The sequence below is a fragment of the Acanthaster planci genome, unplaced genomic scaffold (genome assembly GCF_054643075.1).
Source record: "Acanthaster planci isolate LZ-2023a unplaced genomic scaffold, COTS_SCS Contig186, whole genome shotgun sequence".
Taxonomy (NCBI): Eukaryota; Metazoa; Echinodermata; class Asteroidea; order Valvatida; family Acanthasteridae; genus Acanthaster; species Acanthaster planci.
In genome coordinates this window covers 4,464-31,195 of record NW_028257807.1, presented here as the reverse complement: position 1 = coordinate 31,195, position 26,732 = coordinate 4,464, and the positions used below count along the sequence as shown (strand labels likewise).

General features: G+C 41.3%; 1 protein-coding gene across 1 annotated transcript; it reads right to left on the bottom strand.

Moving 5' to 3' along the window:
- Positions 1-4,121: 4,121 nt before the first annotated feature.
- Positions 4,122-21,907, bottom strand: LOC147795069 (uncharacterized). Its single transcript, XM_087132285.1, has 3 exons — positions 21,473-21,907; positions 15,032-15,997; positions 4,122-14,256 (listed from the first exon to the last, which is right to left on the bottom strand). Exons 1-3 carry the CDS (start codon positions 21,716-21,718, stop codon positions 14,014-14,016), a joined length of 1,455 nt encoding a protein of 484 aa, XP_086988411.1. The 5' UTR covers positions 21,719-21,907; the 3' UTR covers positions 4,122-14,013.
- Between the last annotated feature and the right edge of the window lie 4,825 nt (positions 21,908-26,732).

Genomic DNA, 26,732 nt, shown 5'->3' with positions numbered 1-26,732 from the left:
GACATTGACGATCCTATTGACATTGCTGAGATATTTAGTAAACATTTTTCTACAGTTGGAAAACGCATAAAAGGTGGCAATGGTCCCTTGTACGAGCCTGAAAATAATGACGATAATGCTGATGCCCCTACTACGATTCCCTCGACGATGAATTCCTAAATGTCAGTAGGGAAACCAACAAGTCCGGATGGGATATAAGTGTTAAAATTATCAAAATGGCTTCCCCCGTGTATTACCAAATGTCTAATTCATATTTTTAACCCCTCCATCACATGTGGGAGATATCCCAAAGACTGCAAACATGCTCTGGTGACACCAATTCGTAAGGAAAAAGACAAATGTAGCACAAGCAATTATCGTCCAATCTCGATACTGCCGATTGTCTCTAAGATTTTGGACAGGTGAGTGCACTCGTCAGTATACGCTTACCTTGAAGAAAATAACCTATTCCTAGTTACCAGTCAGGATTTAGACCCTTGCACTCAACTGAAACCACTCTACACGATTTGACAAATAGGTGTGTCCAGGCTATAGAGCAAGGAGAAGTTACAGGCAGTGTATATATAGATCTCAGTAAAGCATTTTGATCGTACTGACCATGAAATTCTTCTGGAAATTGAAAAGGCTTAACATGTCTACTCCACTAATCGTTCGGTTTAAATCCTACCTAAGCGATCGTACTCAGTCGGTAAATATTGAGGGTAACATATCAAAGGTTCTGTTATTAATATCGTTGGTTTCTCACAGGGTTCAATAGGACCGCTTTTATTTATTATTTACACAAGTGATGTGCCGTCCTGTATCCCGCCAAATTGTAACTTGTATATGTATGCAGATGAATCCACTCTAACGTGTAGCTCTTCTAATATTAAAAATATAAAGGAATCTGAATGAGGCTCTTGACAGAATTCTACATTGGTGTTCAAGAAACAAACTTGAACTAAATACAAACAATACCAAATGCATGCTTATTGGCTCAAGGCAGAAAACCTTCAATACAGAATTGAACCTCTACAATGCTGATAGCCTAATTGTCAAAGAAAAATCTTGCAAATTGGGAGTTATTGTTGACGAAACACTAAGTTGGGGCCCACATGTTGATTACGACAGAAAAAAGTCTTATCTAAATTAGGCACGATAAACAGAATCTGGAACAATGTCTGACAAAGTAGCCTGCACACATTTTTCATTAGCTTAGTCATCCCAACTTTAGAATACTGTTGCACGGTATGGGAGGAAGATACATATCCCACGATACCATTCTTAACAAATGTCTAAAAAGAGCTGCACTGATAACCCTCAAATGCACCCCTCTCACCCCCTCAGCGAATATATTTGCTACACTGAACTGGGTACCATTTCCGAGACAGATCTAAAAAGACTGGTCTTGTTTTAAAATGTCTGAACAAATTGACTTTATGTATATGACAAATCTGTTTATGCCATTCACACGGATTCGCGAAACAAGCTACTCAGTTGACAAGGTACTATAAGTCCCTTTATCCAAAAAAGAATGCTACGCTCAACGTTTTGCGGTGAGTGGTGCAAAAACATGGAACAATTTGCCAGAGCAACTCAGAAGTATACACTCCTTAGGGACATTCAAATAAAAACTACGGAAACCCATGACCAGTGCTGTGTAGTCTAAAATGCTGATCTACACAGGGATCCCAATACGACGCTTTTAGCGTCGATCTACGCACTTCCGCGTTTGAAAACGAGGCTGTATGTGTCAGCTTCAGTTCTTAAGACGATCAGACGATTGAAAGTAAGGAGTCAAAACACAAAATACATAAAGGTATGTTAAATTCAGACTTTTCAGTCTGCAAAGTTTTGTGGAAAAGTCTTTCAGGATGACTCGACACGTAAAATCAAAAGAAAGAATGACGGCAATGTACCTCGAACTAACGTACCTGCGATGGTCGTGCATCTGCATGTGCAGTGGGCGGGACTTAAACTGAAGTGGCATCACACTTACGAACCAGACATTGCATTACGTACTGTGTCGACTCCGCGGGCGTGCGTGAGGAAGTTCAACACAGAGATCCTCGGTTTCGATGCGGATGTGTGTAGACGGCGCTAATGTAAAATCTTTCTATGGAGATGTAAACTTGGTTGCCAACGTTCACTGGAGTCGGATCGGGAATTTCCCCGTGTTCTTTTTTCCCAAAGGGTTTTTTGAAGGGTTTTCGCCCATCCCGTGATCAGTATTTAATTAATGCCTTGATAAATTTAAATGTTCACATGTGTATGATATTTTAGTGCTTTGTATTTGCAAATATTCATGTTTGTCGTATTTTTCAATTTTACTTTTCGCTGTGAGTTTCTAACTACATGTATTTTGCTAACTTGTAATGATCGCAGGGCCCCAATGGAAAACAGTTTGTAACTGTTAGGGCCTACCCTGGGTAAAGAAATGGAATAAATAAACTGCAAGTCAGATTTGCGTTAATCGCCAAGATAACAACACACAGTCTTACAGTAGAACATTATTCCAGCATTGCAGTCACGTTACATAACATAAGATTGATGACTGTGGGACTGTTTGACTGCCCAACATAAAGAAAATTTCGTGCACAAAAAGTGCGGCATAAAATCATGTTTCGTCGCCGCAAGTCATCCTTTGTGTTGAGTTGGAAGGAATGGATCACGTGGTACTCGTGAACGGCAAGCACAAAAGAGACGATAAACCACTGCCTAATCCTGCGTCTAGACTGGACTCTGATTTATGTGAAATTGGGTTAACAATTGAATATGACGTTGACGTCGAAGATTTAAAGTAGAAATTCCACCCGAGTTAATAGACACGACCGATTGGGCAAATAAAAATGAGAAAATTTCTGGTAAAGCTGAAAAATCAGAACCATGTCAACTCAAATTTACATCGTAACGACAACTACGAGCGTCTCAAAGCCAACAATAGCGATCCCAATGTCACATACAGTCTTTTTGACTCAAGCAAATTAACCTTTACAAATTCTGTGATTAAAGAGGGCAGTCACGTAACTCAATGCTCCTCTCCCATTAATTATATGTCAGACACGACCTGTTACGGCATAAATCCCGTTTATAAATATGGCACGCGGGATGAAACTGCCGAAAACGTTGTAGGTCGCCAAATTTGAAAAACAGGCTAATACCTGGTCTTTCATACCGTCATGCACGATAAACGATTACAAAGCCAGTCGCGATATCGACGATTTAAATAGGATTGAATACGTCGTTAAACCGCCCTATACAGACAAAAATCGCATAAACGTTAAAATTGATTCTTATGCCTCGTTATTTGACCATAGAAAGAGGCCCATCAACTCGTCAAATATCGAGAAATTTATAAATAAAAAGATGCGATGCACAATCATTCATTTATCCAAAAGACGTGGATTATGGAACTCACTGTTCGCTTTCTTGCGGCGCCAGCGTTAGATATACTGTCTCAACGGCCATGTTGAAAGTTAGAAATGACGGAATAATTTCAAATAAATCGGCCTTACAAGCATTTATAAGATTTGACCTTCACGAATCTGAATCTGAAGCCGAATTGGAAACGCTCGTGAAATTAAAGGTTGATTTAAGAATTAGCCAAGTACAATTTTCAAACCCCAGTTATTCTCAGGAATAACTGAGGTTAATTTACGTCCTTTAAATAAATAACAATCACGGGCAAAGAAGACACCTGCCCACACACCAATAGAATGGGAATAGATTATAAACTCGTCTGCCGAGATTGCGGGCTAGTATAGGTTTTCCCGCCCAACTTTTTGAAATTGGCGCTCCAATTAACTTCAGGCTCATTCAATTTAGCGCGAAATTGACTGACGATCCAGATCAACGTTCAATCAGCCAAAATAATCATTCAATTTAACTTTAACTCCATGAGCACGCGATTGCAAATTCCTGTTAAACAGCAAAGTTTGAGTCGCTATTTAGTTTAGGAAACCCCAAGAACAGAAGTCAAATTCGCACGGTCACTTTGTGGTACTCGTAATAGGCATGCAATTTCGTGAATAGGCAAGCAAGTTCTGACATCGGGGCAATGTTTTTCATCAAAGTCTAATTTACAAATTTTAAATGTTTGAAGAGGGGTTTAACTCGCAGAAGAACATACACTAACACTAGAATCACCTTGGTGGGAGAACCTCTTGTCTATAATGTACGTCTTTATTTCTGCTTAAAACGAGAAAAAGAAATGATCAAATTCTTCTTATCTGGTTAAAATGATTGTTAAAACAATGACCAAATACTCAATCTTTTCAGCAGTCATCTTATAATTCGTATATTTCCTGCTTGAAAATTTATAAAAAGAAAGAACAAAATTGGTTTCATGTAATCCGAAATTTTCAACTTAAAAAAAATAACAACACGATATTATCCCCATAAGCATTTAACAGAACAAAAGTATACAAGTATAAGTTAAATGAAAAGGTTGGGAATAATAAAGATCCAGGGCAAATATCGCCAGCGATCAAGATGTCTCTGGAACTGTACACGTATCATAATTATACAGAAACTCTTTTCTTCAATACTTAGGGTTTACGTATACTTTGAAAAGCTGAAATTGCGAATATGAGTGCCCATTGACGGATATGAAAGTAAAATTTGTGTAGGAATCCACCTCCCAGTCACCCAGGGCGAAATTGAGTGACGCTTGTGCATCGTGACATTGAATGATACTGTTACTAAACTGAATCCTTGAAAGTGCAAGATTGAACGTCCACAAACAAAACTGAATGCGCAAAGTTTCGAAAATCAACCATGGGAGTAACAGGCTTCGAGAAATCGCTCGAAGGTCAATGCACTTTCATGAATTTGGATGCTGTTTTAAATAATTCAGCCGGGAAAACCTATATCATGTCGCATTTATTTGGACGAGGCAGAAAACATAGGCGGCAAATATAATCAACGTTTTGACTATAAAAAGCCAAAATGGAAAACAAGTAACATTCTTCATGGACTTGACATCGAGTTTAACCGCCGAACAGGCGGGACTCGTCGAATATAAAGTAAACAACATATTAGCAGGCAAAAATTCCAGAGGCAAGCCGCTACGAGCTTTAATTTCCGTTTGTTACCAAGACGTGACAAAAGAACCCACAAAAGCCGCAAAAGACCTGTTTCAAGTCTCCGAGAAACACTGGGACAACGCCGTTAACAAATTTCAACTTGCCGAGCAAGATTTTTAAAAACCCTTTTACTATAAATGGAGACTGACACTTTTTATTTGACCGAAAGCGAGCAGATGTTTAAATTAGATAATCAAATCGACAATTGAAAAGGCGATAAAAAGATTAAAGTCAGAAAAGTAAGCTTCTGCCCGGTTATTTTAACAATACAAAGTCGACCGAAATTGAATGGGAAACGCAAGGAGAATGGCGTCCTGCAGCAAGGGGGCCCGAAGGAGTTAGACAAAGGCGTGGACTGCCCCCAACGCTAGAGGTATCATCTATCAACAAATATGTTATAGAAGCGCTTGAACTAACAGTGCCGTTCTCAGAATTAGAGACAGACACTCTCAACAATCAATCAAAAACAAACATTAACCAATCAACGTTCAAGAGAAGGAGAAATATCAGCCGAAGCAACAGATAAAGAGAAAGACGACGCGCTAATTTATCTTATACTTGTAACCAGAGCATAAATTGATATTTATGAACAAGCCAGTCGCATCGCTTTAATATTTATTCAAGAGGGATTTTTAGGCGACAACACCGAAGACAGAACTAGGCACATCAGAGCCGTTCAAACCGAACCCAGGCCCACAATTTTAGTTACGGCCTCTGGTTCAAACGCTGCAGTGATGCATCGTCTGCACAAATGAGAAACGCCGCAGATTTTGTGAACGCTGGAGAACAAGGAAGTGTAGTCATTCCACCCGGATTTTACAATGTAGATTAGTTTGATTTTATTTTAAACCCATTTCCCGGCGTGAGTTTTAAACTTCACGAAAAGTCAAACTTGGTGACATTTATGATAACGGATTTAAAACTCAGATTAAAGTTGAGTAAAAGTCGGCAAGCTTTTAAACCTGCCGAAAGGTAGACTCGTGCAAAACGTGATTTACAAGGGAAAGATAAATATAAATCCCTTTGACGAACTTTGGATACACTGCCGTGAAATAAACAATCACTTTAATTTCTTCAACGAACAGCCCTCGTATGTATTGTGCACCACATCAGACCCGAGTGAAAGCGCCAAGTCACTTTTAAACGGTCAGAAAACGAGATTACATTTTTTTGTTGAGAAACAAGGCGACAAGAATTGATAAACAACAAAGACGGCACAATTTTACTACAGTTAGACTATTTAACCGTGCCGAGGAAGACATTTTAAAAACACGTATATTTTAAAAGATGACGACAGATAATCAGCCAAATATGTATCCAGATTTAACTGGGTATCAAACCGAATCAAACGCGACAAAAATTTACCTGCTTCAAAAGATTGAAGAAATTTGTGGACAGATTTTACGGGAAGGCAATTCCGAGTGACGACAATTATAATCATCGCAAATTTATAGACACTTGTCTATTATCAAAATCAATCTTTTAAACAAACGAGGGACAACGTATCAAACGGACTGGGCACGGCTTATTATTACGACGACGCTTATAATACCGGTTTCCGGTAAAATTACGACGCGCACGACTTACATGTGACAAATGGCAAATATGCAGGATCCACTTACATGGGTCTTGGTAGGGCTAAACCGCCTAAAGGCTCTGGTCATGCGAGTACTTACACCGTAAATTGGATTTCGCTGTCGGACACAGTCACGTTGGCTTGGTGGGATTTTATACCAAAGAAATCAAGCTTGACAGGCGTGGGAATAACAAAGGTAAACGAGTCGATTCGAGCTTACGTTTTACGCGTTACTTGGAGCTCAGGCTCAAACAAAGAACTGCGCTTTAACCCATGATACCGGATAAGACGCTCAAAGGTAGTTTATTACCATAGTAGAGTCTTTAATAAACTCGGAGCCTGACCTGGAACAATCGATTAAGCAATCTCAAGATTTGTTACAATATGCAAAAACGCCTTTAAATTTTGTAGTCTCGCCTGATTTATATTTGGCGCCTTCGGCTTCTTGGGGTAGTTCTATTAATTCTATGCCTTTGGGGTGCAATTGCGCGAGTTTGCGACCAATTTCTTCTTTTCTGCTTTTGTTTTATCGGTTACGTAGTCTTGGAAACCTAAGGCACGTCTTATGAAATCTACGTTTGTTTTATTCCTGATTGTCTCTAGACTAAGAAATCGACTATTGTCTTTTTCATACGTAAGAAGAACTTTTTACCTTCACACTTGACGTACAGACGATCTTTAAAGTAGATTAAATATTTTTGGATCTCTATTTAACGGCTCGTAACCAGTTTCTTTTTCAATAGCGTCATAGAAATCATCCACTTTATCTTCAACAAACAACCGTTTAAGTTCCATTAGCCTGACTTGTCTTGCAAGGTCTGTTTCGCGTAGGGGGTCTACATCTTTAACTAATTTATCGTATCGATTTTCAATATCTAAAGTTTCAAAAGTCTCTCGTTCCTCATCTGGAGCAACAGTAAAAGGTACATCTGGAGCAACGGTAAAGATAACCCCTCTTCTTCAAAACGGCGTTTCCGTTTGCGTTGTATTAAATAAGGCCAGGTCTTGCGAATCGTCTTGATTTGCTTTTCCTGTCTAACAGTTTGAATTTCTACTGTGTCAAATCCGCCTTCTGCCATCATAATACTTTTACATTAAAATAAACCGGTTATTATTTTGATTTTAAGTGGTGGGTAAACTCGCCGGCAAGATGCCCTGCGATACGAGCCAGCCCTGCGTGGCTATATAATGCACCGCTTGACACTGCCGTGAATTTAATCGCGTCTTCGACCGATAATTTATTTAAATCTGGCGGTTTAATTTTAAATAGCTTATTGCTCAGCATGGCATAACCCATGGAGATTAGGCTGACTATGGCGCCGTGGTAAACCGTATTGGCGATGCCATTTACGTCTATAGCTTTAGCGTTACTCATTCTTAATATATAGGTTTTTTAAACTTAATTTTAAAAATTTATTCCATGTCTAAAATTTCTTAGTCTTAAATTTCGGGTGCTGGTACAGTCGTTTGAACTTTTGATGTTGCTTGAGTCATTTGAGCTTTTGCAGGCGTTGACTTGTTTTTTTAAATGAAAAATAATGCAAGTGTCCCAACTGCCAAGCCGCCTAAAATTGAATCTCTATTTTCCGAAACGGTTTTATAAATTTTATTTTCCGAGTTTATTTCGGCTTCGGACTCGCCTAATATCATCTTGGCCAGTTGCTGTTTCATCTTTTTATTGTGTTCGGCTAGGCGTTTCCCCTGTTCTACTCGCTTTAGATTTTTAACTTTGGTTACCGTCTGTACCTGGCTTTTTACCGGACTCAGGGCAGGAGTCGGTGCTGTCGTTTGCTGTAGTTCTGTTGACATCTTATTTTATAATACACTGATTTTATTGGTGGTTAAATGTTTTTGTCGTAATTAAAGTGGCTACCAAGGGTGAAAGATAAATTCCATGTTTGTAACAGAGCTCGCTCAAGAAGTGACTCGTCGTTTGACTTATAATTGAGTCGTTGTTTAAATATTTGGTTAGGTCTTATTCCGATTTCAAATCTACGTTGAAGCCTAAAAATTCTATGGGTGCAGCAATGCCTAAAAGACACGTGTATAAACTTAGAATCGCATTTCCCAAAGTAATGACGATTTCTTTCCCGAAGCGTACTTCGTATAAATTAAAAAGCTTTTCCTGGTCTTGAGGAGTTAGAGCTTCGATGTCCTTTACAAATTTACGAAAGGTCGCCTCTGACTTGGCCAAAGTTTATCATAGACGCTGGATTGGAATTTAACGGCAAATTTAAAAAGTTGATGACAAAACACGGGGTAGCAATTCAAGTGGGTGAACCCGGCGTACAGCAATCGCAAGGAATAGTAAAACGGTTTAATAATCCCACTTTAGCCGAGCGTTTATTTGGCCATCAATACGCGCAAGAAATGTTAAACGTTGGTGTTAGAAACGTGGAATGGGTGAAACGCCTGCCTCAAGTAATAAAATCACTTAACAAGGAAAAAACTCAGTTAATTGACAAAGAACCCGCAGAAGCCGTCAAGTTGAATCGAGTGAAACAAACGCCGGCAGCACCTCTTAGGGAAACCCAAAAAGAACTTCCCCCAGACGTGTTAGTTAGATATTTATATCATCCAGGCAAGCAAGAAGGCGGTACCGTCAAAAGGCTACCGATCCAGTCTGGTCTGTAAACGTTTATCAAATTGAGAAACGCAAGAGTCAATTTAAACGGGTCAATGGCAAGCGCGTGAAAACGGGTCCTACTTTATGTTATTTATTAGACGGTCCAAAGCGAAGTTTCGTGAGAGAGGAACTTCAAGTGATACCCGAAGACACCGAATTACTGCCGGCTTGAAAGGCTTGATAATGTCCATAAGCTAAAGTGCCAATTTCGTCTGGTAATACACAACGCTTTGTGTCCAAGGGCCGAAAGACTTTTATTTTTTGCGACACCGTGAATAGCAGATGCTAATCAGACCTGAAAAGCTGCTGTTTATTAAAATGCTGCATTTTTTCAAATACGGTGTTCGTACGACAACCGTTTTTGCGTTACGATTTTTGTAACTCTTTAAGCCTTTTTCAAATTTTGGTGCTCGGTTAAAATCGAATACATTTTTGGCCTAATGCAGATTGCTTCTGATATCAGTTCACCTCCAAATTCGTCTTTCATCTTGCCGGTGATCCGTTGGATAATTGCGTAAGTCAAACAACTTGCGCTTTTTGCGCACGTACTTTTGAACGAGCAGGCCGTCCGTGTCAGTGTATAATAAACAGACGTTTGAACCGAAAGCCGCTTTTAACGTATTGTAATAAAATCGTACATTAAAGTCTTGGACAAGTCTAGCACGCTTACACCGCAATAGATTGGCTTATTTAACTTTGTTTTTATGCGAAACACTTCGACAAATGAAAGATCACATTCCTTAAACGGCGTAGTCGCTTTATAATTTGGTTTAAGAGTTAGCTTCTTGTATTTGTCAGCGTCGTGAAGGTCTCTCAGTAAATGCCCGTCCATGCGGTAACGCACATTTTCCATCGTCTTGCCTTAGACCGAGTTATTCATGAATTTGAAAAAGTCCTTTTCAAAATCAGACTTGGCTAATTTACGCATCTCGGTATTTCTATCGATATAACTTTTCATCCAAGGCGCCTGTTTAACGACATTGCTCGGTGAACTTGTTTTAATTCTAGACCGAGTTCCAGATATTTTTGTGACGTGCGATAGTGCTCTACGTATTTGTGTTTGGTGCTCAAAGTGGATACGAGCTTGCCTATCGAAGTAACTCGCTCACCGTTGGCTATCAAGTCTTTTTGATACACTGAGAACCAGTCGTTGGGGATCGAGATGTTTTCAGGTGCCAGTGGGAAATCGTTGTGTTTGTCGTGTAAGTGTTTTGGATAGTCCAAAGTCACTTCTAGCATGTAGCCTTTAGACGCTTTGGGGGAAATTTTCGAAATGTACTCTGGGGTAAATTTTGTTACGTCTTGAATCCATCGAAAAAGTTTAAAGGGTAACGACTCATCAGAGCCCAGCTGTTTAAATTATTCGCGTCCAAATACATTATATGTGACGTTGGCTTATTTGGATCGTAGTCTTTTAATTCGGGATTATTGCTTTGGCATAGCGCTTAGCCTCTACGCTCGAAATGCCGCCTCTTTTGGCCCTTTCGAAAAACAGGTGCTTTTCAAAGTTGGTCAAAAGCTCCAATTCGATGCCGGAGTGCTTTAAAAATGCATCCCACGATTACCCAGTCGAATTATAATAATTGGCCGGGTCCAAACCGTAATGGTTTTTGCAAACTTGGCGAACGTTTTCAAATACGCCTGCTAGTAACAATACGTCTGTCTCGACGTTTAAATCGTGATAATCCCGATATTTTGACAACCGAAAGCTTGCCACACATTTTGAGCCCTTGTGTAGTCTCATTCTGTAACGGACTGCTGCCTCAACGAGCTATAAAAAGCAGCTCGAGGAGGCAGGCTTGTCTGTTCAAATCTATCAAACGAGTCGATATACTCGTATGGGTAAATTTCCTTTCCTAAAAGTAAACCCCTGTTTTCTGGAAACCCGTCAAAGAGCAGGCGGATATCTTTGAGCAAACAATTTTTAATCCAATCGATTGAGTGAGACTGCCATGAAATGAAACGAGTCTAGGAACCTGAGTTGATCAAAGCTAAACGAGGTATAATTTTCGGTGTTTTTGGCGATGACTTTAATTTTACTGTCGTCAAACGCTTGAGCACCCTGCATAATTAAATGCGCGTCGTATTTTTCCAAGTTGTGCAGCACTACGGAAACACATGTTTGACCAGGCACTACTCGTAACTTGACATTACAATTGCAAAATTTATTGATGGGCTTTTCACAAGTCATACAAATGTAGTCTCTGAAACCTCGTTCGTTTACTGAACTAAAAGCGGCTTTTTCGCTCTTTGGTTTCGGCTCATCCGGGACTTGACACCGGCATTGTGATTCTTTGGTTGAAACGATGCGTCTTTCGCAGATCCAGTAGTGTTACAGTTTTCGTAGATCTTTTGCAACTCGTGCGACCAGACTAGATCTCGGCGACCTCTCTAGACAACGATTCTACAAATGTAAAGGCCGCGTCGGGGCCTCTGTAGGTCTCGCGACTGGTACAAATGCCGTCACATCTGACAACTGCATATGAATACCCGAATGGTTTATGAACTTGTGTTTTAACCGTGTTTAATTCTTTTGGTGGCAAACGCTCCAAAACAAATTCGAAATCTGCGTAGATTACGAAGGGGGGCATCCTGCTTGTTTTTATAGTTTTCAAGTTTGAGAATATTTTGCCTTTGGCTGGTAGTTCCACTTTATACGCTGCTGTGTTAATCCCTTTACAGTCTATATGGTGCCTGTCTAGTCTTTCTTGCGTTTGAAAGTGAGACAGCCATTTGAAACACCAGTGTAATTTCGCTGTGTGTTCAGTAGCGTCGCACATTAATTGAGAAAAGCTCTTGATCCAGCAATAATGACTCGTTTCGCCTTTAGTAAAATACAGTAAATTAATTGGCTCGTCAGCGCGTTTAGTTTTGTAAAGCACGTAAGTGCCTTCTTTCTCTGTATAACCAATATGTTAATTGCCAAGTTATTCTGCGATTCGATGCGTGGAATTTGTTACACGGTTGTTGGAAAGTATACATTTGCGAAATTTAAATCGTCAGCTGTCGTGTAAGTCGAGGTGCACTCCTCGTGTATTTTATAATCTGGATTGATTTCCAACTGATGCTTTACGTAATCTGAATATAACTTCAAAGCAGCTCTCAACGCCCAGCGAATACATTCTTAATCTTCTTTGTTTTGAACGTTGATCATTGCAGTTTTTACTGCCAAATATTTTGGCCACGGAATGTAAGTAGCCCTGACTGGATTATATTTAACCACGTTTATGTAAAACGCGACTACTTTAGCAAACATCCAGCCAGATCCTCTCTGTTCATGAGCTTCCGCGTCCTCTAGACGTTTTGCAATTTGCTGGTTTAACGATTCTTTAATTGCTTGTTTAGAAAAAAGACCGCGTTGTTTTTACTAGTAAATGTAAAACGCCGAGTTTAGTCTCGATTCCGGGCTTTTCCATTTTGAATTGAACATTTATTCCCGTTTGTAACTTGTATGAACCGATTTCTTTAAACTCGGCTAGTGCTTTGTCTTCGATGTACTTTTTGTAAAAATCGAAAAAGTGAATCAAGTCGTCGGCAAAGAAATTACGTATCAGTTCCCAATCTCTATAGTTGCCTCTAAATTGCCTAATTCTTCAAATGTCTACTTCTTCAATTGCCTGCGGCTTAATGTATGCTTTAATCGCGGTGACCAAGTCTGTTCGCAATATTTTTCCTTTTGTCCCCGAGGCCGTATATTCTATGTTGTTGTCTTGCGCTATTTTTAAAAGCTGACGATATGATTGTCTCGTGAGATTTCTAAATTGCCATTGACTCTCTTGAATCGCTTTCACGAGCTCGGGCTTTGAATGACTTTTTTTAGCGGGTGGCGGTAATGTAATGTTATATCGTTTGACAAAGTCAGCTAGAAACGATTTTTTTCACTCGCCTAAAGACCGCTAAGACAGGGCAGCGTTGCGGGTTGGTTTCTCTATTCATATCTCTATTTATATATACATTTTAAAAATTTATTTCATTTTTTCTCGGAGCGTTCGGTGTAGAGCTACTTTTTCCGAAAGTGGAAAGTCGGGGGGGCGGGATTCCGCTTTTGTGTTTGGGAATCACGAGGAAGTCATGAGTTAGCGGAACAGTTCCTTTTTTAGGTTTTGAAGGTCAAAGGTCTCGTGAAAAGGGGCAAGTCCCTTTTAGGTCACGAGTTTTGGAAAGTCCCTTTTGTCCCGTAAGTTGTGTCTAAATTTTGTGTGCGGCCGCAAGCATTTGGGGGAATTCCTTAGATTGGGGAAGGCCCCTGCTGGTTCCTCCTGGCCTGAGAATGGGAAGGAATGTCTTGTCTGGAAAATACCGTTCCCTACTACTACAGAATGGTTAATTGGTATCAGCAGCGTGAATATAGAGCTTATGCACGACAGTCATTTCCCCTGTCAGTGCGTTTGTTAGGGGGACTTTAAAGAAAAGGTCTACTCATGGGTATCCCTGCGGAAGAAATGCTGCCGGCATATCCTCTGTACATGTACAAACATAGGTAAAAAGGCGCAACGACTTAGCAGTGATAATTGCCAGCAACCAAGGACAGATAAAGCTGTTTGTGAAAATGGTTGCTCCTTGGGAAATGCCCTAGCTACGGAAATGATATGTGATGCTGTGCGACGAGCAAAGGCGTGACTGTTTGTCAAGCGGCGTGGATGACAGTAGTTCTGGTTGGTGCAGTGACTGACGCCCAGAACCATTTTTAACAGTTGAGTGAAAAAAAATAACAAATTAAGCACTTCTTCATAGCTACTTGTCTTGAGTCATGCTTCTGTCTCATCTTTGATGAGAATAATCTCCCCTTCTCCGTATCCCCCTTCGTCTTCAATCACATCGTCCACACCCTTGCCATCCTCAGAGTCCTCTCCGTCATCCAACGCGATGACTTGGACAGGCAGGGGACCCTCCATAGAGTCCAGATAGTCGTACATCGACTTGTCGTTGGTTTGTTTGAGACGTCGACGGAGGTTCCGGATGGATTGGCTTAAGCGCTTGTTGAATGTAAACTGCAGAGCAAAAGAAGAAACAGAAACAATTAATGGCCTTTGAAAGATAGATTTAACCGTGAAGAAAACATAATACCACACGACTGCTTCTCTGTTATACCAATTTCTTACAACGCACTTTCGGTCTACCCTCAAAGGATTTCTAAGGAAACATTTTGCACAGACTAAATCTTGTAATATACCTACATTTCACCGCCTTTATTTGTATACATTTTCACCAGCCCACATTCTCTGACCGAGGGATCGTTAGCCAGTATCTCACATAAATATTACTGTAATTAAATCCAGCTCATCTGATCGCAGTTGGCCCTACTCGAATGGCAACGCACTGTCATTAATAATGTTCAATTATTTGCTTATTTCCCCCTTCTTTTCAGTATACTCCAAGTCTAAGCTCGAGTGGCTTCTAGTTTCATTTGGAAAGACTTCGATAAAACAAAATTTAAATTAAAAACTTTGTTTGTTTGCTTGTTTGTTGGTTGTTGGGTTGTTTGTTTGTTGGGGTGTTTGTTTGTTTGTTTGTTTGTTGGGGTGTTTGTTTGTTTGTTTGTTTGTTTGTTTGTTTGTTTGTTTCAAACATGTTATTTTGTCCCCAGTAAATAATATGTAAATGTCACAAGTGCATGTATGAGGTGTTATTCATCAAAAGTCGAAGCTCGTTCTTTCTCAGTCGTCACCCTCCGTATCAAACTGTAATGGAATTGAAAACATTCAGTATAGGCCTACAGGCTAACAAAGGAAAACCAAACCAAAATTGGGAAGTTTGTCATAATACCCATGGTATATAGTCATCTTCATAAGCAAGCCCAGGGTATTTTCCAATTATTGTACGTCCAATGTTGACATAATCACTGGAACTAATCTTTCGTCCCTTGGTGATGCTGACATAAAAACGAGCGGATTCTCGAATGACCCTCCTACGCACAGACATAGCCACGCCCCCCGCACATGACCTCAACGTCTTATCCAGGTCAAATGGAAATCTAGGGAGGGGTGCTGGGTAGTTTATGCTCCTTGCGTGGTGAGTCAACATGGATGCCAGTGGATCTGTTGAGGCTGTTTGTACTGTCAGATCATGCGGTGTCCGATTAGTGCTTGGGTTGTGAATGGAGAGCAGATTTTTTGTGGTTTTGTCTCTGACCGCGTATGATGTGACGGATGATATCTGTGGTCCTGGAGATGGCTGTGTCGCGTTTGAGACTAATAAGTCAGTCTGATTAGCAGGCTGACAGAGGGATGGTATGGCAGATAGCGTGACAGGTGTCAGGGTCGTAGTTTGGCTAACCGAGTGCTTTTCAGGCTGATCAGAGCCAAGCCCAGTTTTTGTGGGGTGACAGTAAATTGGCGTGGTTGTATTGGCGTGCTTGCTTGAATGCACAGTTTGTTGCATTTCGTAAGGAATTGGTGCCGTAGTGTTGATTGGTTCGAACTCGTTTGACTTATGCACCGATGGTACTTCTGACGGCGTGACTGTACTGAAATGCATGGTCATCCCTGGCCTATTCTCCGCCGGTCGATGGTTCACATCCAGTACAGCCAAGCGCTGCGTAGTACATGTATTAACTAGGAAACTGTCCTTGCGAAGGAAATGAGTAGGCCCAGGATTTACGTCAGGAAAATGAGGTGGGCCAGCAGTGAACTGGTGACCCCTATGTGAGCTTGATGGGCTTGTATTTAGCTGGGACAACGGCGGCTGTTTCTGAGTGGTAGATGACTCTGCCCACAACACTGGCTTTCCTTCCTGGCGGGTATAAAATAAATACCACAAATGGTTATTGCATTACGAAATCGATTATTCTGGCACATTGTGATATCTACATTTTCAACATGTGCCCTTCAATGAAAACTTTCGACCTATCCGCCTTGAGCAGAAGCACCTATCAAGCACTCATCAGTTGAAAAGAGCTACGTTATTGGGGATTGATCATTTCGTTGGTAGTGACACAACCAATGCGCGTGCATTTCATAATCATTTGTGAATCAGCCAAGAGTAGTTCCTACCATAGGGGTGCAGTACAGTCCACTAATTCAAGTGAGAATTTCTGGCCGCAGCTCATTAGCATTAAAAGTGCCCCACAGTATCTTTTGAAAAAAGAGATTGATTAGCACCAGAATGGTGAGGTTGTGCAAATCGTTGCCTGGATCAATTCCCTGCATGGGTCTTTGAGCTTTCACATGAGAGCAGAATGGTTAAAAACTACGGTTGAAAAATTTTCCTAAGTGCTTGAGAAAGTTTAGGGTTGCCAGTTGAAAAATGGCTGCAATCAGACTTCGGAAAAATCACTTTTCGGGGGGGATTTTGTTAGTGGGAATAATTAAATTTAAAATGTAATTGATAACCTACACAAAATTGAAAAGAAATTGAAAGATTGGGACCAGACAATAATTTCATTTGTGTTTCATTAATCTCAGGGATGTTGGTATGCATGTTATTGGGCCCTAAACAGTGCTGATTTTACACTGTTTTCAAGGGGGCTCAAATTAGTAGACTATACTCAAAGAGGTGCAGTGCCCCAATTCAAGGAAAATTCTCCGCCAGGCCGAGGCGTAGAAAAAGTACCCCCAGAGATTGTTTCGAAAAGAGAGGTCTGTTTGGGCCAGGAAATGGTGGAATTGTGTCAGTATGGCCCAGGATCATCTCTGTAGATTCAGGGGCACCCATCTGGGGGCAAAGCAGACAAAAATGGGATTGAAAATTAGTCAGAAGAGCCCCAGGAAGGTGAGGGATGTCATTTGAAAAATGGCCGCTGGGAGGGCTTGGCAACATTCACTTTTTGGGGGGGTGAGTTTGTTTTGGGCGGATAATTAAACAATTCATTGGTTAACCTACTAAAAATTGAAAATCAAATGAAATCTGAAGGACCAAACAACACATTGATTTTTGTTTGAGAGGCCTCAGGGACTTCAGTTGCCTGCCATGGGGCTCCAAACTTGGTTGATTTTACACTATTTTCAATGGAGCTTGAATTGGTTCAGTGCACCCATAGGAGCCTCCGTTGCTGGGAAAATACGCCCTCACTTGGTCCCGCTCAGTTCGGGCGGCCTGTTCTTGACACGGGTTTCGCGTTCTCGAGATCTCGCGCTCGAACGGCGGGAACATGACCCAAGAACACTGTTCCCGGAATAGGTTCACACACCACCTCCTCATGAGGGTTTTACACGAACACACGGGAAAACTCATGAGATTTGATTTTTGGAAAGCTTCAAAACTATCGAGATGGCTTACAAAACTGGAGAGAATGGAAAGTTTTGCACAATTAACATCAATAATTTTCCATGACAGATATGATTTTTTAAATGGGAAATAAGTTGGCCCAGACATTAACTCTCGAAGAATGTACAAGGACGCCGCCATGTTGCATGTTGCTTGCATGCTACAAGTAACTAGTAGCGATAACCGGATGTACGTTCCTAGCGTTCGAGTGACCGACCCGCAAAAAATTCGAGCTGTTCCTTAACCCTAACACTCCTCAGTCCTCCAACAGGTGAATGATTGAGGAGGGTGAGGGTTATCATACGAGAACAAGCCGCCCGAACTCAGCCAATACGGGCGATTCACAATAGTGCGCCACCAAGAGTTTGCGACACGTTGGCCAATCATAACGCGCGAAATTTGTCGACCCTTTTGAAACGCGCATTGGGTCGACAAATTTCGCGCATTGTGATTGGCCAACGTGTTGCAAACTCTTGGTGGCGCATTATTGTGAAACGGCCATATTGGTCTGTTGGATAAGTTGTGCACGGTAGGCATAACGCATCCTCAACCGTCGACGCGGTCGGCTGCAGTCTACATCAGGCCCGAGTGGAATCACTCACAAGATGGCGCAATATTCTTAGCAAGGGAGGGTCCTTTAGGGGAGCACTGAACCAATTCAAGCTCCATTGAAAATAGTGTAAAATCAACCAAATTTGGAGCCTCATGACAGGCAACTGAAGTCCCTGAGGCCTCTCAAACTAAAAACAATGTGTTGTGCGGTCCTTCAGATTTCATTTGATTTTCAATTTTTAGTAGGTTAACCGATGAAGTTTTTAATTATCCGCCCAAAACAAACTCACCCCCCAAAAGTGAATGTTGCCAAGCCTTCCCAGCGGCCATTTTTCAAATGACATCCCTCACCTTCCTCGGGCTCTTCTGACTAATTTTCAATCCCATTTTTGTCTGCTTTGCCCCCAGATGGGTGCCCCTGAATCTACAGAGATGATCCTGGGCCATACTGACACAATCTCACCATTTCGTGGCCCAAACAGACCCCTCTTTTCGAAGCAATCTCTGTGGGGTACTTTTTGTGCGCCTACGCCTGGCGGAGAATTTTCCTTGAATTGGGACACTGCACCCTTGGTGGGAACGGTACTTCGCCAGTTCACGAACGACTGTGAAATGCACGCGTTGTGGTAGCGATTCACATGTACCAACAAACTGAGCACTCCCCACCAATATGGCTCTTTTCAACCGATTGGGGGTGGTGCATGCTTCTGCTCGGATGGCCATCATTTCTTTTGTCGGTCTTTCAACTGGACTGCATGCAATTCCAACATCTGACTTTGCCGTCTATCAAGATCTTGGTCTAAAACACACGCTTGACTATTTCATATTGGGCATTGCAATTTTGACAAATTACTGAACAATCAGAACAAGTCACCATTTATATCGGCCCTGAGCAAACGAATGCAGGAATCGAGGACAGACTGCACGTAGTGACTTTATTTACAACTTGTTCCAACGTATCTGGATCCCGGACATTCCCCGTTATACTTTTGTATACTGCAGGCCGCCTTTTGGAGCCAGGTCCAACCTGATGTTTAAGCAACCCATTCCACAGCGCAATTAGAACTAAACATGACTATTACATGTTGGTCCCTCTAATTGCACTTAGTCGAGATCAGGGTTGGGATGCTCTCTAGTCGTTCAGGAAATGGAACCCCGAGGTGTACCCTGCGGCCAAGAAGGTACGCCTTGACGGCTAATGTTTGATCCCGTCCGGGTCCACTCAGGTGAATCGTCCCGATTTCGACAAGGTTAGTATAAGTTATATAAGGTATAAGTTAGTATGAGTATATATAAAAGTTCATGAAAAATTTTTAGAAATGAATCCAGGTAATCCATGAGCTATGCACACAAGCACATAAATGCTTTTACGGCAAGGAAAAGTCAAGTGTCGGTCTTTTTCATATATATAAAATACTTCCAAAGTGTTTCTACCTGAATAATCTTGTTCTAGCATTGGTTACGAGAGTTCTTTAACTAAATGGTTCATAATAGCAGCAGAAACACTTTAGCTTGAGGAAAATACCACTTGGTATTCACATAAACACCATCAAAGGTATGGAAGACGAACGGTTTTAATTTCAAACACAAGGTGTCATTTAATACTTGACTGATTGTCGATGATTTCCGACATCTCACTCCTTGATTACATGTATCGCATAACATCTGAGTATACTTGAATATAACATTATTTTTCAGAAAGGAAAACGGAATTAGGAACTTTTTTGTGAAGGGAATAATCGTGTCACAGATGCTGACGCGCTCACCATTGTGGGTTAGGCCTACTTGTAATAGCTAAACCCTGAAATGCAAAAATATGCCGAAAAATCTGAAATCTTCATGCCTTTCTCCCTCTAAGCCTACATTTGAAAGCGTCCAGAAGTCGTCAGTTATTTTTAGGTCTTTAAAATATCGTCTCAAAATGTTACAACCTTCCCTCCGCAAAAAGAGCTTTGGACCAAAAATCACTATTTTTGCATGCATGTGTCAAAACAGGCCTCACCCTGCAGAGTAAATAAAAATTTTCCTTCAGTGGTTTGAACGTGAATATTTGACAACCATCGCATGGGAAGGTTGCAGTATAATACTGGGTAACCACCTTCAATCACTGCACTGATTACTGCTTTCCTTTTAGCTGAAATTTAGCGGTTACGTTGAAAATATCTGGTACAGTTAAGTCCAAAATGTGATTATGCTCGTAAATGGATCTATCTTTTAACAATCAATATTGCATGTATCAGTCCAGTTCATAACTCATTCCCCGAAGTCAATCTTTTGTTGTTTGTTGTCTCTGTGTAAAGTTCGTTTTGTCCACGGCTTTTCAATACAAGCGTCCCGGCTTCTGAAAGCCCATATCGATATTGGTTGTCCCTTTATTTGTGTATTTCTTGTTTTTGTTACTCTGTAATTATCTCTCGATTTATATATTTATACTGCTATTGTTTACTTTCCTGATCTTCACCAATACGGAAATAAACGTCGTATTGCAATAAAAAGGTAAGACGTTTATACATACTTCACTAACTTTTCCCTTACACTAAAACCTATTAGCCATTAGAAAGTGATGACATGTCCTACAAAGTCAAATTTAGCACGGACAATATTGAAACATTTACTACTAAAAAGAAAGCATTTTTTTTCAGATCAGTCTCATAGGGTTAGTGCAGTGACCAGTAATGTCCGGACATGAAACTGTTTCCTTTAAAAAAAAAAGGAGGTGACGTTATATCATGCACGTTTACGAGGTCCTCACTGTCGTAGCTGTTTGACTGTTGATAACAAAAGAAATAAAACAACTCAGTGATTCCCAAAGTTGACATCATGAGGCAAGTTCAGAAACGAAGTATCACAGTGCGACCAGAGGTATTTTTTAACAACGCACGTGTGCAATTCAGTTACACTCGAACAACCCTATATAGTTTGCCATTTTTTAATTCATAGCTACTTACATTTCACCGTTGGCTGCGATTCTCGCAGCGTACACATGTATGGTCATTGAAATTTCGTAAAGTTATTTGCATGTTAATGTTCCCTCCATGATGATAAATGAAATGGCCAACTGGAAAGTCCAAATCATTCATTGTTCAGTTCGAGCGCAACTAGTGCCCCAAACCTGAAACAGCTAAAAATGACTAAAGGAGTCAAATCGACTTAAGATTCAGATGATTAGTTTATTAGTTGATAATCAGGCCTACAATTCAAGACCAAAGTGTCCAATTGCTGTCCACATTTACACGCGTAGGCCTAATAACGTGTCACAACTTGAGCGGCCCAGGGGACAAACATTTCAGCCGAGATCTACCTGGGGTATGTACACCATTAATAACCCGTGGGTTAACATAACATGAAGCCATACCTCAGTAAAACTAGTTACTGTAAAGAAGGTATTGAAATCAAGGAATGACAGGTTTGTTTGCCTCGAGTCCCCATGGTGTGATCATCTTGACATACCTTGAAGAGTTTCCGTAGTAATGACTTAAAGGCAAGTCTATCTTTGAGCGCGGGAAAAAGATCTTGTATTTCATCTTTTTCGGCGGCCAGTTGCTTCAACGTGTGCCCGTCCAAATCGTTCGTTCGTATGACATTCATGATCCGATTTTTGATTTCCTCCCTGCATTCGTCGTCTCCCTGCATCCACTTTAGAATTTGCTTGGTTTCCCACTGGCCCGGAGGACCGGCATCTTGCCCTGAAAACATATTACCACTTCAGCTATTACAGACGAACTTATTTCTTGGAGTAGAAGTACGGCACTCGATGAAGCGGATTGCCAGGATGCGTTTACTATAGCATGAATGTGTCGCCATTACAAAACACGTCCGCTCAGATTTTACTCTGTACACGTTTTTACGTACAGAGACGCTTCGGCAAACATGACCTCATCCTATCCTGGCACCTGCAGTTTAGTTCGTGCATCAGGACGTGCATAATGTGAATAAGGCCAAGGGTAAAGAGATCGGTACGCACACGTGTGTGGATGTGTGTGTTTTTGGTCCGGTAACCTCAGAGCGCGCAGCACGTGTACATACACACTGTACTGTACATGTACATGTACACTATGCTGGTCGCTGAAATGGAACGCTTCATTTTCAACACGGGTGTGTTTTCTCTACTATGTCGCCACCATAAGCTAGAAATTTGTGCACACGAAAAAGTGCTTTGAAATGAAATGTAAAGAACGGGATCATGGCCCCGTTTGGCGATTTGTACGGAGCTCTGAAAGTGCCATCCAACTTGTTGAGATTTCTCGGGATGACGACATAATAATGGCAAGATGCCGACATCCTGAGATAATTTATCACGGCATGACAATATCAGAAACGTTGGACGATGACATCCTTAGATAATGACGATAATCAGTAGTCCATGATGTCACCATGCAGGGACATCCAGCAAGTGTGATGTCTAAACTTGACAATTTGTAACAGGCGGTGAGACATCATCTAAATAATATCGTGTATGGCAACAGGACAATGCTTTGTAAACACTACCATATCAGGCCACCTGTTTTCAAGGTGTTTTGTCATGGCACCCATTGACAAATAATGTCATCATAGCACTTTTACGATGTCGTCATCCCATGATAAATTATCACGGGATGTCTCCATCCTGCGATAAAACATCTCATGGTGTCTCCATATTGCCCGTAATATGTCATCATCCTGAGATGAAATATGTGAGGATCTCAACAAGTAGGATGGCACTTTCAGAGCTTCGTACTGGGTACATGCGCAACCCTAACGTAATAACGCAGTTCCACAGCAAGTTTGCGCTTATGTCTACACAGATAGTCAATCACAAAACAGATGTACATGTATACGTACATGTGTTCAAAGGCCACTTTGTCATTTCCGCTCATTTTTAGATCATGGAAATGCCTTCTCTAGAGATTCAACGGAACTATATGAATCTCACTTTTAAATGGGTCCTGCTGCCAGTTTGTTTGAATCTTACGAGAACGACCTTTAGACCTTTAGTCGAATGCACAAAAACGTCGGCATCCTCGCTTCTGCAGCGATTTCATAGAGCTTTTCAGCAGAGAATAGCGGTGCTTCAGTTGGCCTGGTTCACAGCTGGGCGCACATAGAGATTCCCACATTGAAACTTCATTAAGCAAATTATTCCTGTAAGGTAAGCATGCATTTTGCCGTGCTTACTGCTCTTCTTGAAAAAGGCAGAGCCTTTGTTAAGCTTATCAGCGCCATGAAATCGGGCATCCGCATGCTAATTGCCCTAAACAGTGAATGTAACTGTGGCCACAGTCGTTTAAGCAATCGCCATTTTGTCTTTTAATTGAACGAATATTCCTAGAAAGGGATAAGAGCACTTTCCAGATTCATTTACCCTATCAGGCTTCATTGTAAAACTATACCGCGTCACAGGCCTATGCATGAGAGCGAGCCGAGAACATTGTAGGCCTCAGTAGGCATCGGGAGGCGGCAAAGCTGGGTGGGTGGGCACTAAGCACTCGGCAGCAAGAAGTAAATATCTGAGATATTTTCAAGCCAATTGGTGATTTTCACTCTTTTCCTCTTGTCCCCCCCTCCCGCTGCTTCCTTTTTTTCTTCCACTTCCTCCAAAACGCACATGCCGGGGCGCAGTCAAAAGGTTATCCGTGGTTTCCAGATTTTCAACTGCCCAAGCCTTCAGTAGACTGGTTCCGTCTCGTACCTAGTCTCCAGACGTCTTACAGACGTCCTCAGAACGTACATGTACATGTACATGTACGAACATGTATTCACGTAGCCGGTATAGGAGAGCGGGATAGGGTAATCAATTGAGAAATCCTGCCGGTTTATGAGAAAACAATGCTCTCTTAATGCACAAATCAAACAGGAGCCGATAGAATGTTTCACCTTTTCCTCTGCGTTACCGAAAACGACTTCACCATAAATCTTTTATTGATCTAAAGTCTAATAAAAAAACACTGATTTGAAATAAATTGCCGTAAAATAAAATCGATGATATTCGTTGAAAAAAATAAATTACCACACGTTGATCAACATTCGTCAGTAGCCTCACTTTTTGACCGGGGGACCTGACCCCCCCTCCCCATTTTGAAGGCCCTATAATTAGGTTGGGCTCGATAGATTGAGTTCTTAATAGCTGATGCCTGATGGTCTAACAACTGCCCCCCCATCCCGATCGTTCCGCCGCCGGTGAAGCTGACTCGGAGTTCTTCCAGCCCTACTGGTCCGAAAACCCGGCTAGCACTTTTTAAAATAAAATTTAAAAAAATATTAACTAATTGTACGTGTTAAGTAAAGTAAATTTAAAACAAAACATGTAGTGATTCCGCTGATTGTTTGTACCAGCATGGAGGAAGGAGCAACTGATTTGCTCGACGGAGCAAATTTCCAGAAGTTTACGAAATACCCACAAGTGCCATGATCTGAAGTATATGCACTTTTATAAGGTGAAGTATATTTTTCAAAGTTCGTTTTTATGAGATATGGTTTTCTGAGTTTGAAAAAAATAGTTCTCGTAAAAGCGATTTTCCCCAAACTAACAATTAAAAAACAATGTTTCCAAAAATAGGTCAAAAAAACGAATTTAAAAAAGTGCCTTGTGAAACGAACTTGAAAAAAACCTTCAGTTTTAAAAATGTATACTCCATGAGACTCGTGGGCTCTACTAGAATTTCACAGGAGGTTTTGACTCATAACTATTACCATATTCGTAAAATAATCTTTTATGTGCATTGCAGGATCGAGTATCGATGTCACGCGTGCGTGCGTACCCGTACCCGCGCGTGCGGGCTCGCTTGCCGTGAAATTTCGCCGGTATCACGTGACTAGCCGCCATATTGGATTTCTCAGCGAACATGGCCTCCGCAGTAGCAGTATCACAAGAGGTATTTTGTCAGTTTTTTGTTGGATGTGTGTGGTATTTTAATTTGTTATGACAAGTTTTGGAATGGGGAGGAGGAAAATCAAATTTTGGCCTATTTTAAGAAATATTGACTCCCCAGAAATCAGTCTGTCAGAGGTATTTTGTAACGTATGTGACTTTCCCATCACGTGTGACCATGCGGTGTGATGACATGATGATATGTGCATCACTGCATGGATGGTGTGATCAGGCATGCGCATGTATCAGTCATGTCAGTAGGCCTGTGTCCATGCCTGGCTCATAACTGGGCTAGCGTTAGGGCCTAGGGTTAGTGTGTGAGTTGTCGAATGGATAAGAGAAAAGGGACTTGTCATGCTTGTCCATTAAAATAAAAGGGTTGGTATGCAGCATGTTAGCTGTGTTTTGCATGGCCAGTTTTGTGAAATCATGGCCCATATTTTCAAGCACGGCCTGGCAGTGCAAATCAAGCCGTGCACTACTTAATTCAATGCTTGTGTAATCTAGATCCTGAAAATAAATTCTGAGCTAAAATTCAGCCTTTTCCCATTTTTAACCCCATCAACCAAGTCCCAAATAGAAAATACGCTGCAGTAAAGTATGTGTACACTGGTTCAAACGCATCCATGTGGGCAGGCAGGTTCCCTTACTCATTATTCCCTTCTTTGCTGCAGGGCTGTTTAATCACACTATATAAAACAACAATTGCACATAGTTTTACAATTTAATTTTTTTTCCAAAGGCTGTTATTTTTTGTTTGAAAAGGCAAAAACTCTTATCAAAAAATGTCAGAAATTCATTAGAGACCACCAGAGAGCATCTAAAATAGGCAGAGCTTTCAGGTCCCTTACGCAGGCCCTGTATCCCAGCCGTAAGGGACTCCGCGCTGCATGTTCGTGTTGCGTGCTTCAAATTCGCGCACAAATTTTGGACTGTAACAAAATTGCGCTACCACCTTTCAAATCCTGGCTAAAACACTGTTGGAATGTCACACAAACTGTTACCTTACAGGTACACGTAGGCCCCTTGCAGCCTAGCTACTTCTACCCCCAGAACTGTGGGGTCCGACGTCCACTCCACTCCCACGAAGCCTTCAGAAAATGAGCCTTTTTCACCATAGGCTCTACATGATGTTCGACATGGCATGAACAGGGATTCTATTCTAGTTGTGAACCCATAGAAATGCTGTTCCATTTCTCTTAAGATTTCTATGTATGGTAGCTTACATCTTTTGGTTCTGGGTACCAAGAAAAAAATTGGTCAAAACCATGCCGTTTTCCCAAAAAAGGTGCAAACATTTACCGATCAGTGTCCAAGAGACATTGCGATTCACATGTGTACCTGCAAAGACGAGCCACGTGAGCGCGCCGATGTACAGTGAACACTTGGTGTTGAGGCGGCACGTGGATGCGGACAAAGATCGCTGCCTGTCTGCACCCATTTGCAGCCTCAACAGAAAGCATTCACATTGCGACAGCGAGCTCACATGCACTGGCACCCAACCACTTTTGCTTTTCATTCCTGCTATTCAGGCATAAATAATGAGGAGCCCTGTAATTGGTCAGTGTGACCCCCAGCACACTGCAGCCAACTGCCATTTCGACCAGCACGCCTAAGAATGACACACACACGTACAGAAAGCGAATGCAGCCAATTTCCATGTCTTGTGTATCAATTGCAGCCATAGTCAATTATTTGGTTGCGGCTCGTCTTCACAAGTACACATGAATGGGCTGAAATAAATATTAAACAATCAGTAAGAAATCACTTGATGAGGTCATCATGACGTCATTGTTCTAGACACATCTTTACACTAGGGACCTTCATTGATGTAAGTTTGATGAAGATCCGAAGTTGTAAAAG

Excerpts from the sequence above, each read along its gene's own strand:
- LOC147795069 (XM_087132285.1), bottom strand. The coding sequence starts at position 21,718 with ATGTTTTCAGGGCAAGATGCCGGTCCTCCGGGCCAGTGGGAAACCAAG. Across the intron at positions 15,998-21,472 it reads TACTACGGAAACTCTTCAAG|GAAGGAAAGCCAGTGTTGTG; the intron begins GTATGTCAAGAT and ends TATACCCGCCAG. Across the intron at positions 14,257-15,031 it reads AAGATGACTATATACCATGG|TTTACATTCAACAAGCGCTT; the intron begins GTATTATGACAA and ends TTTGCTCTGCAG.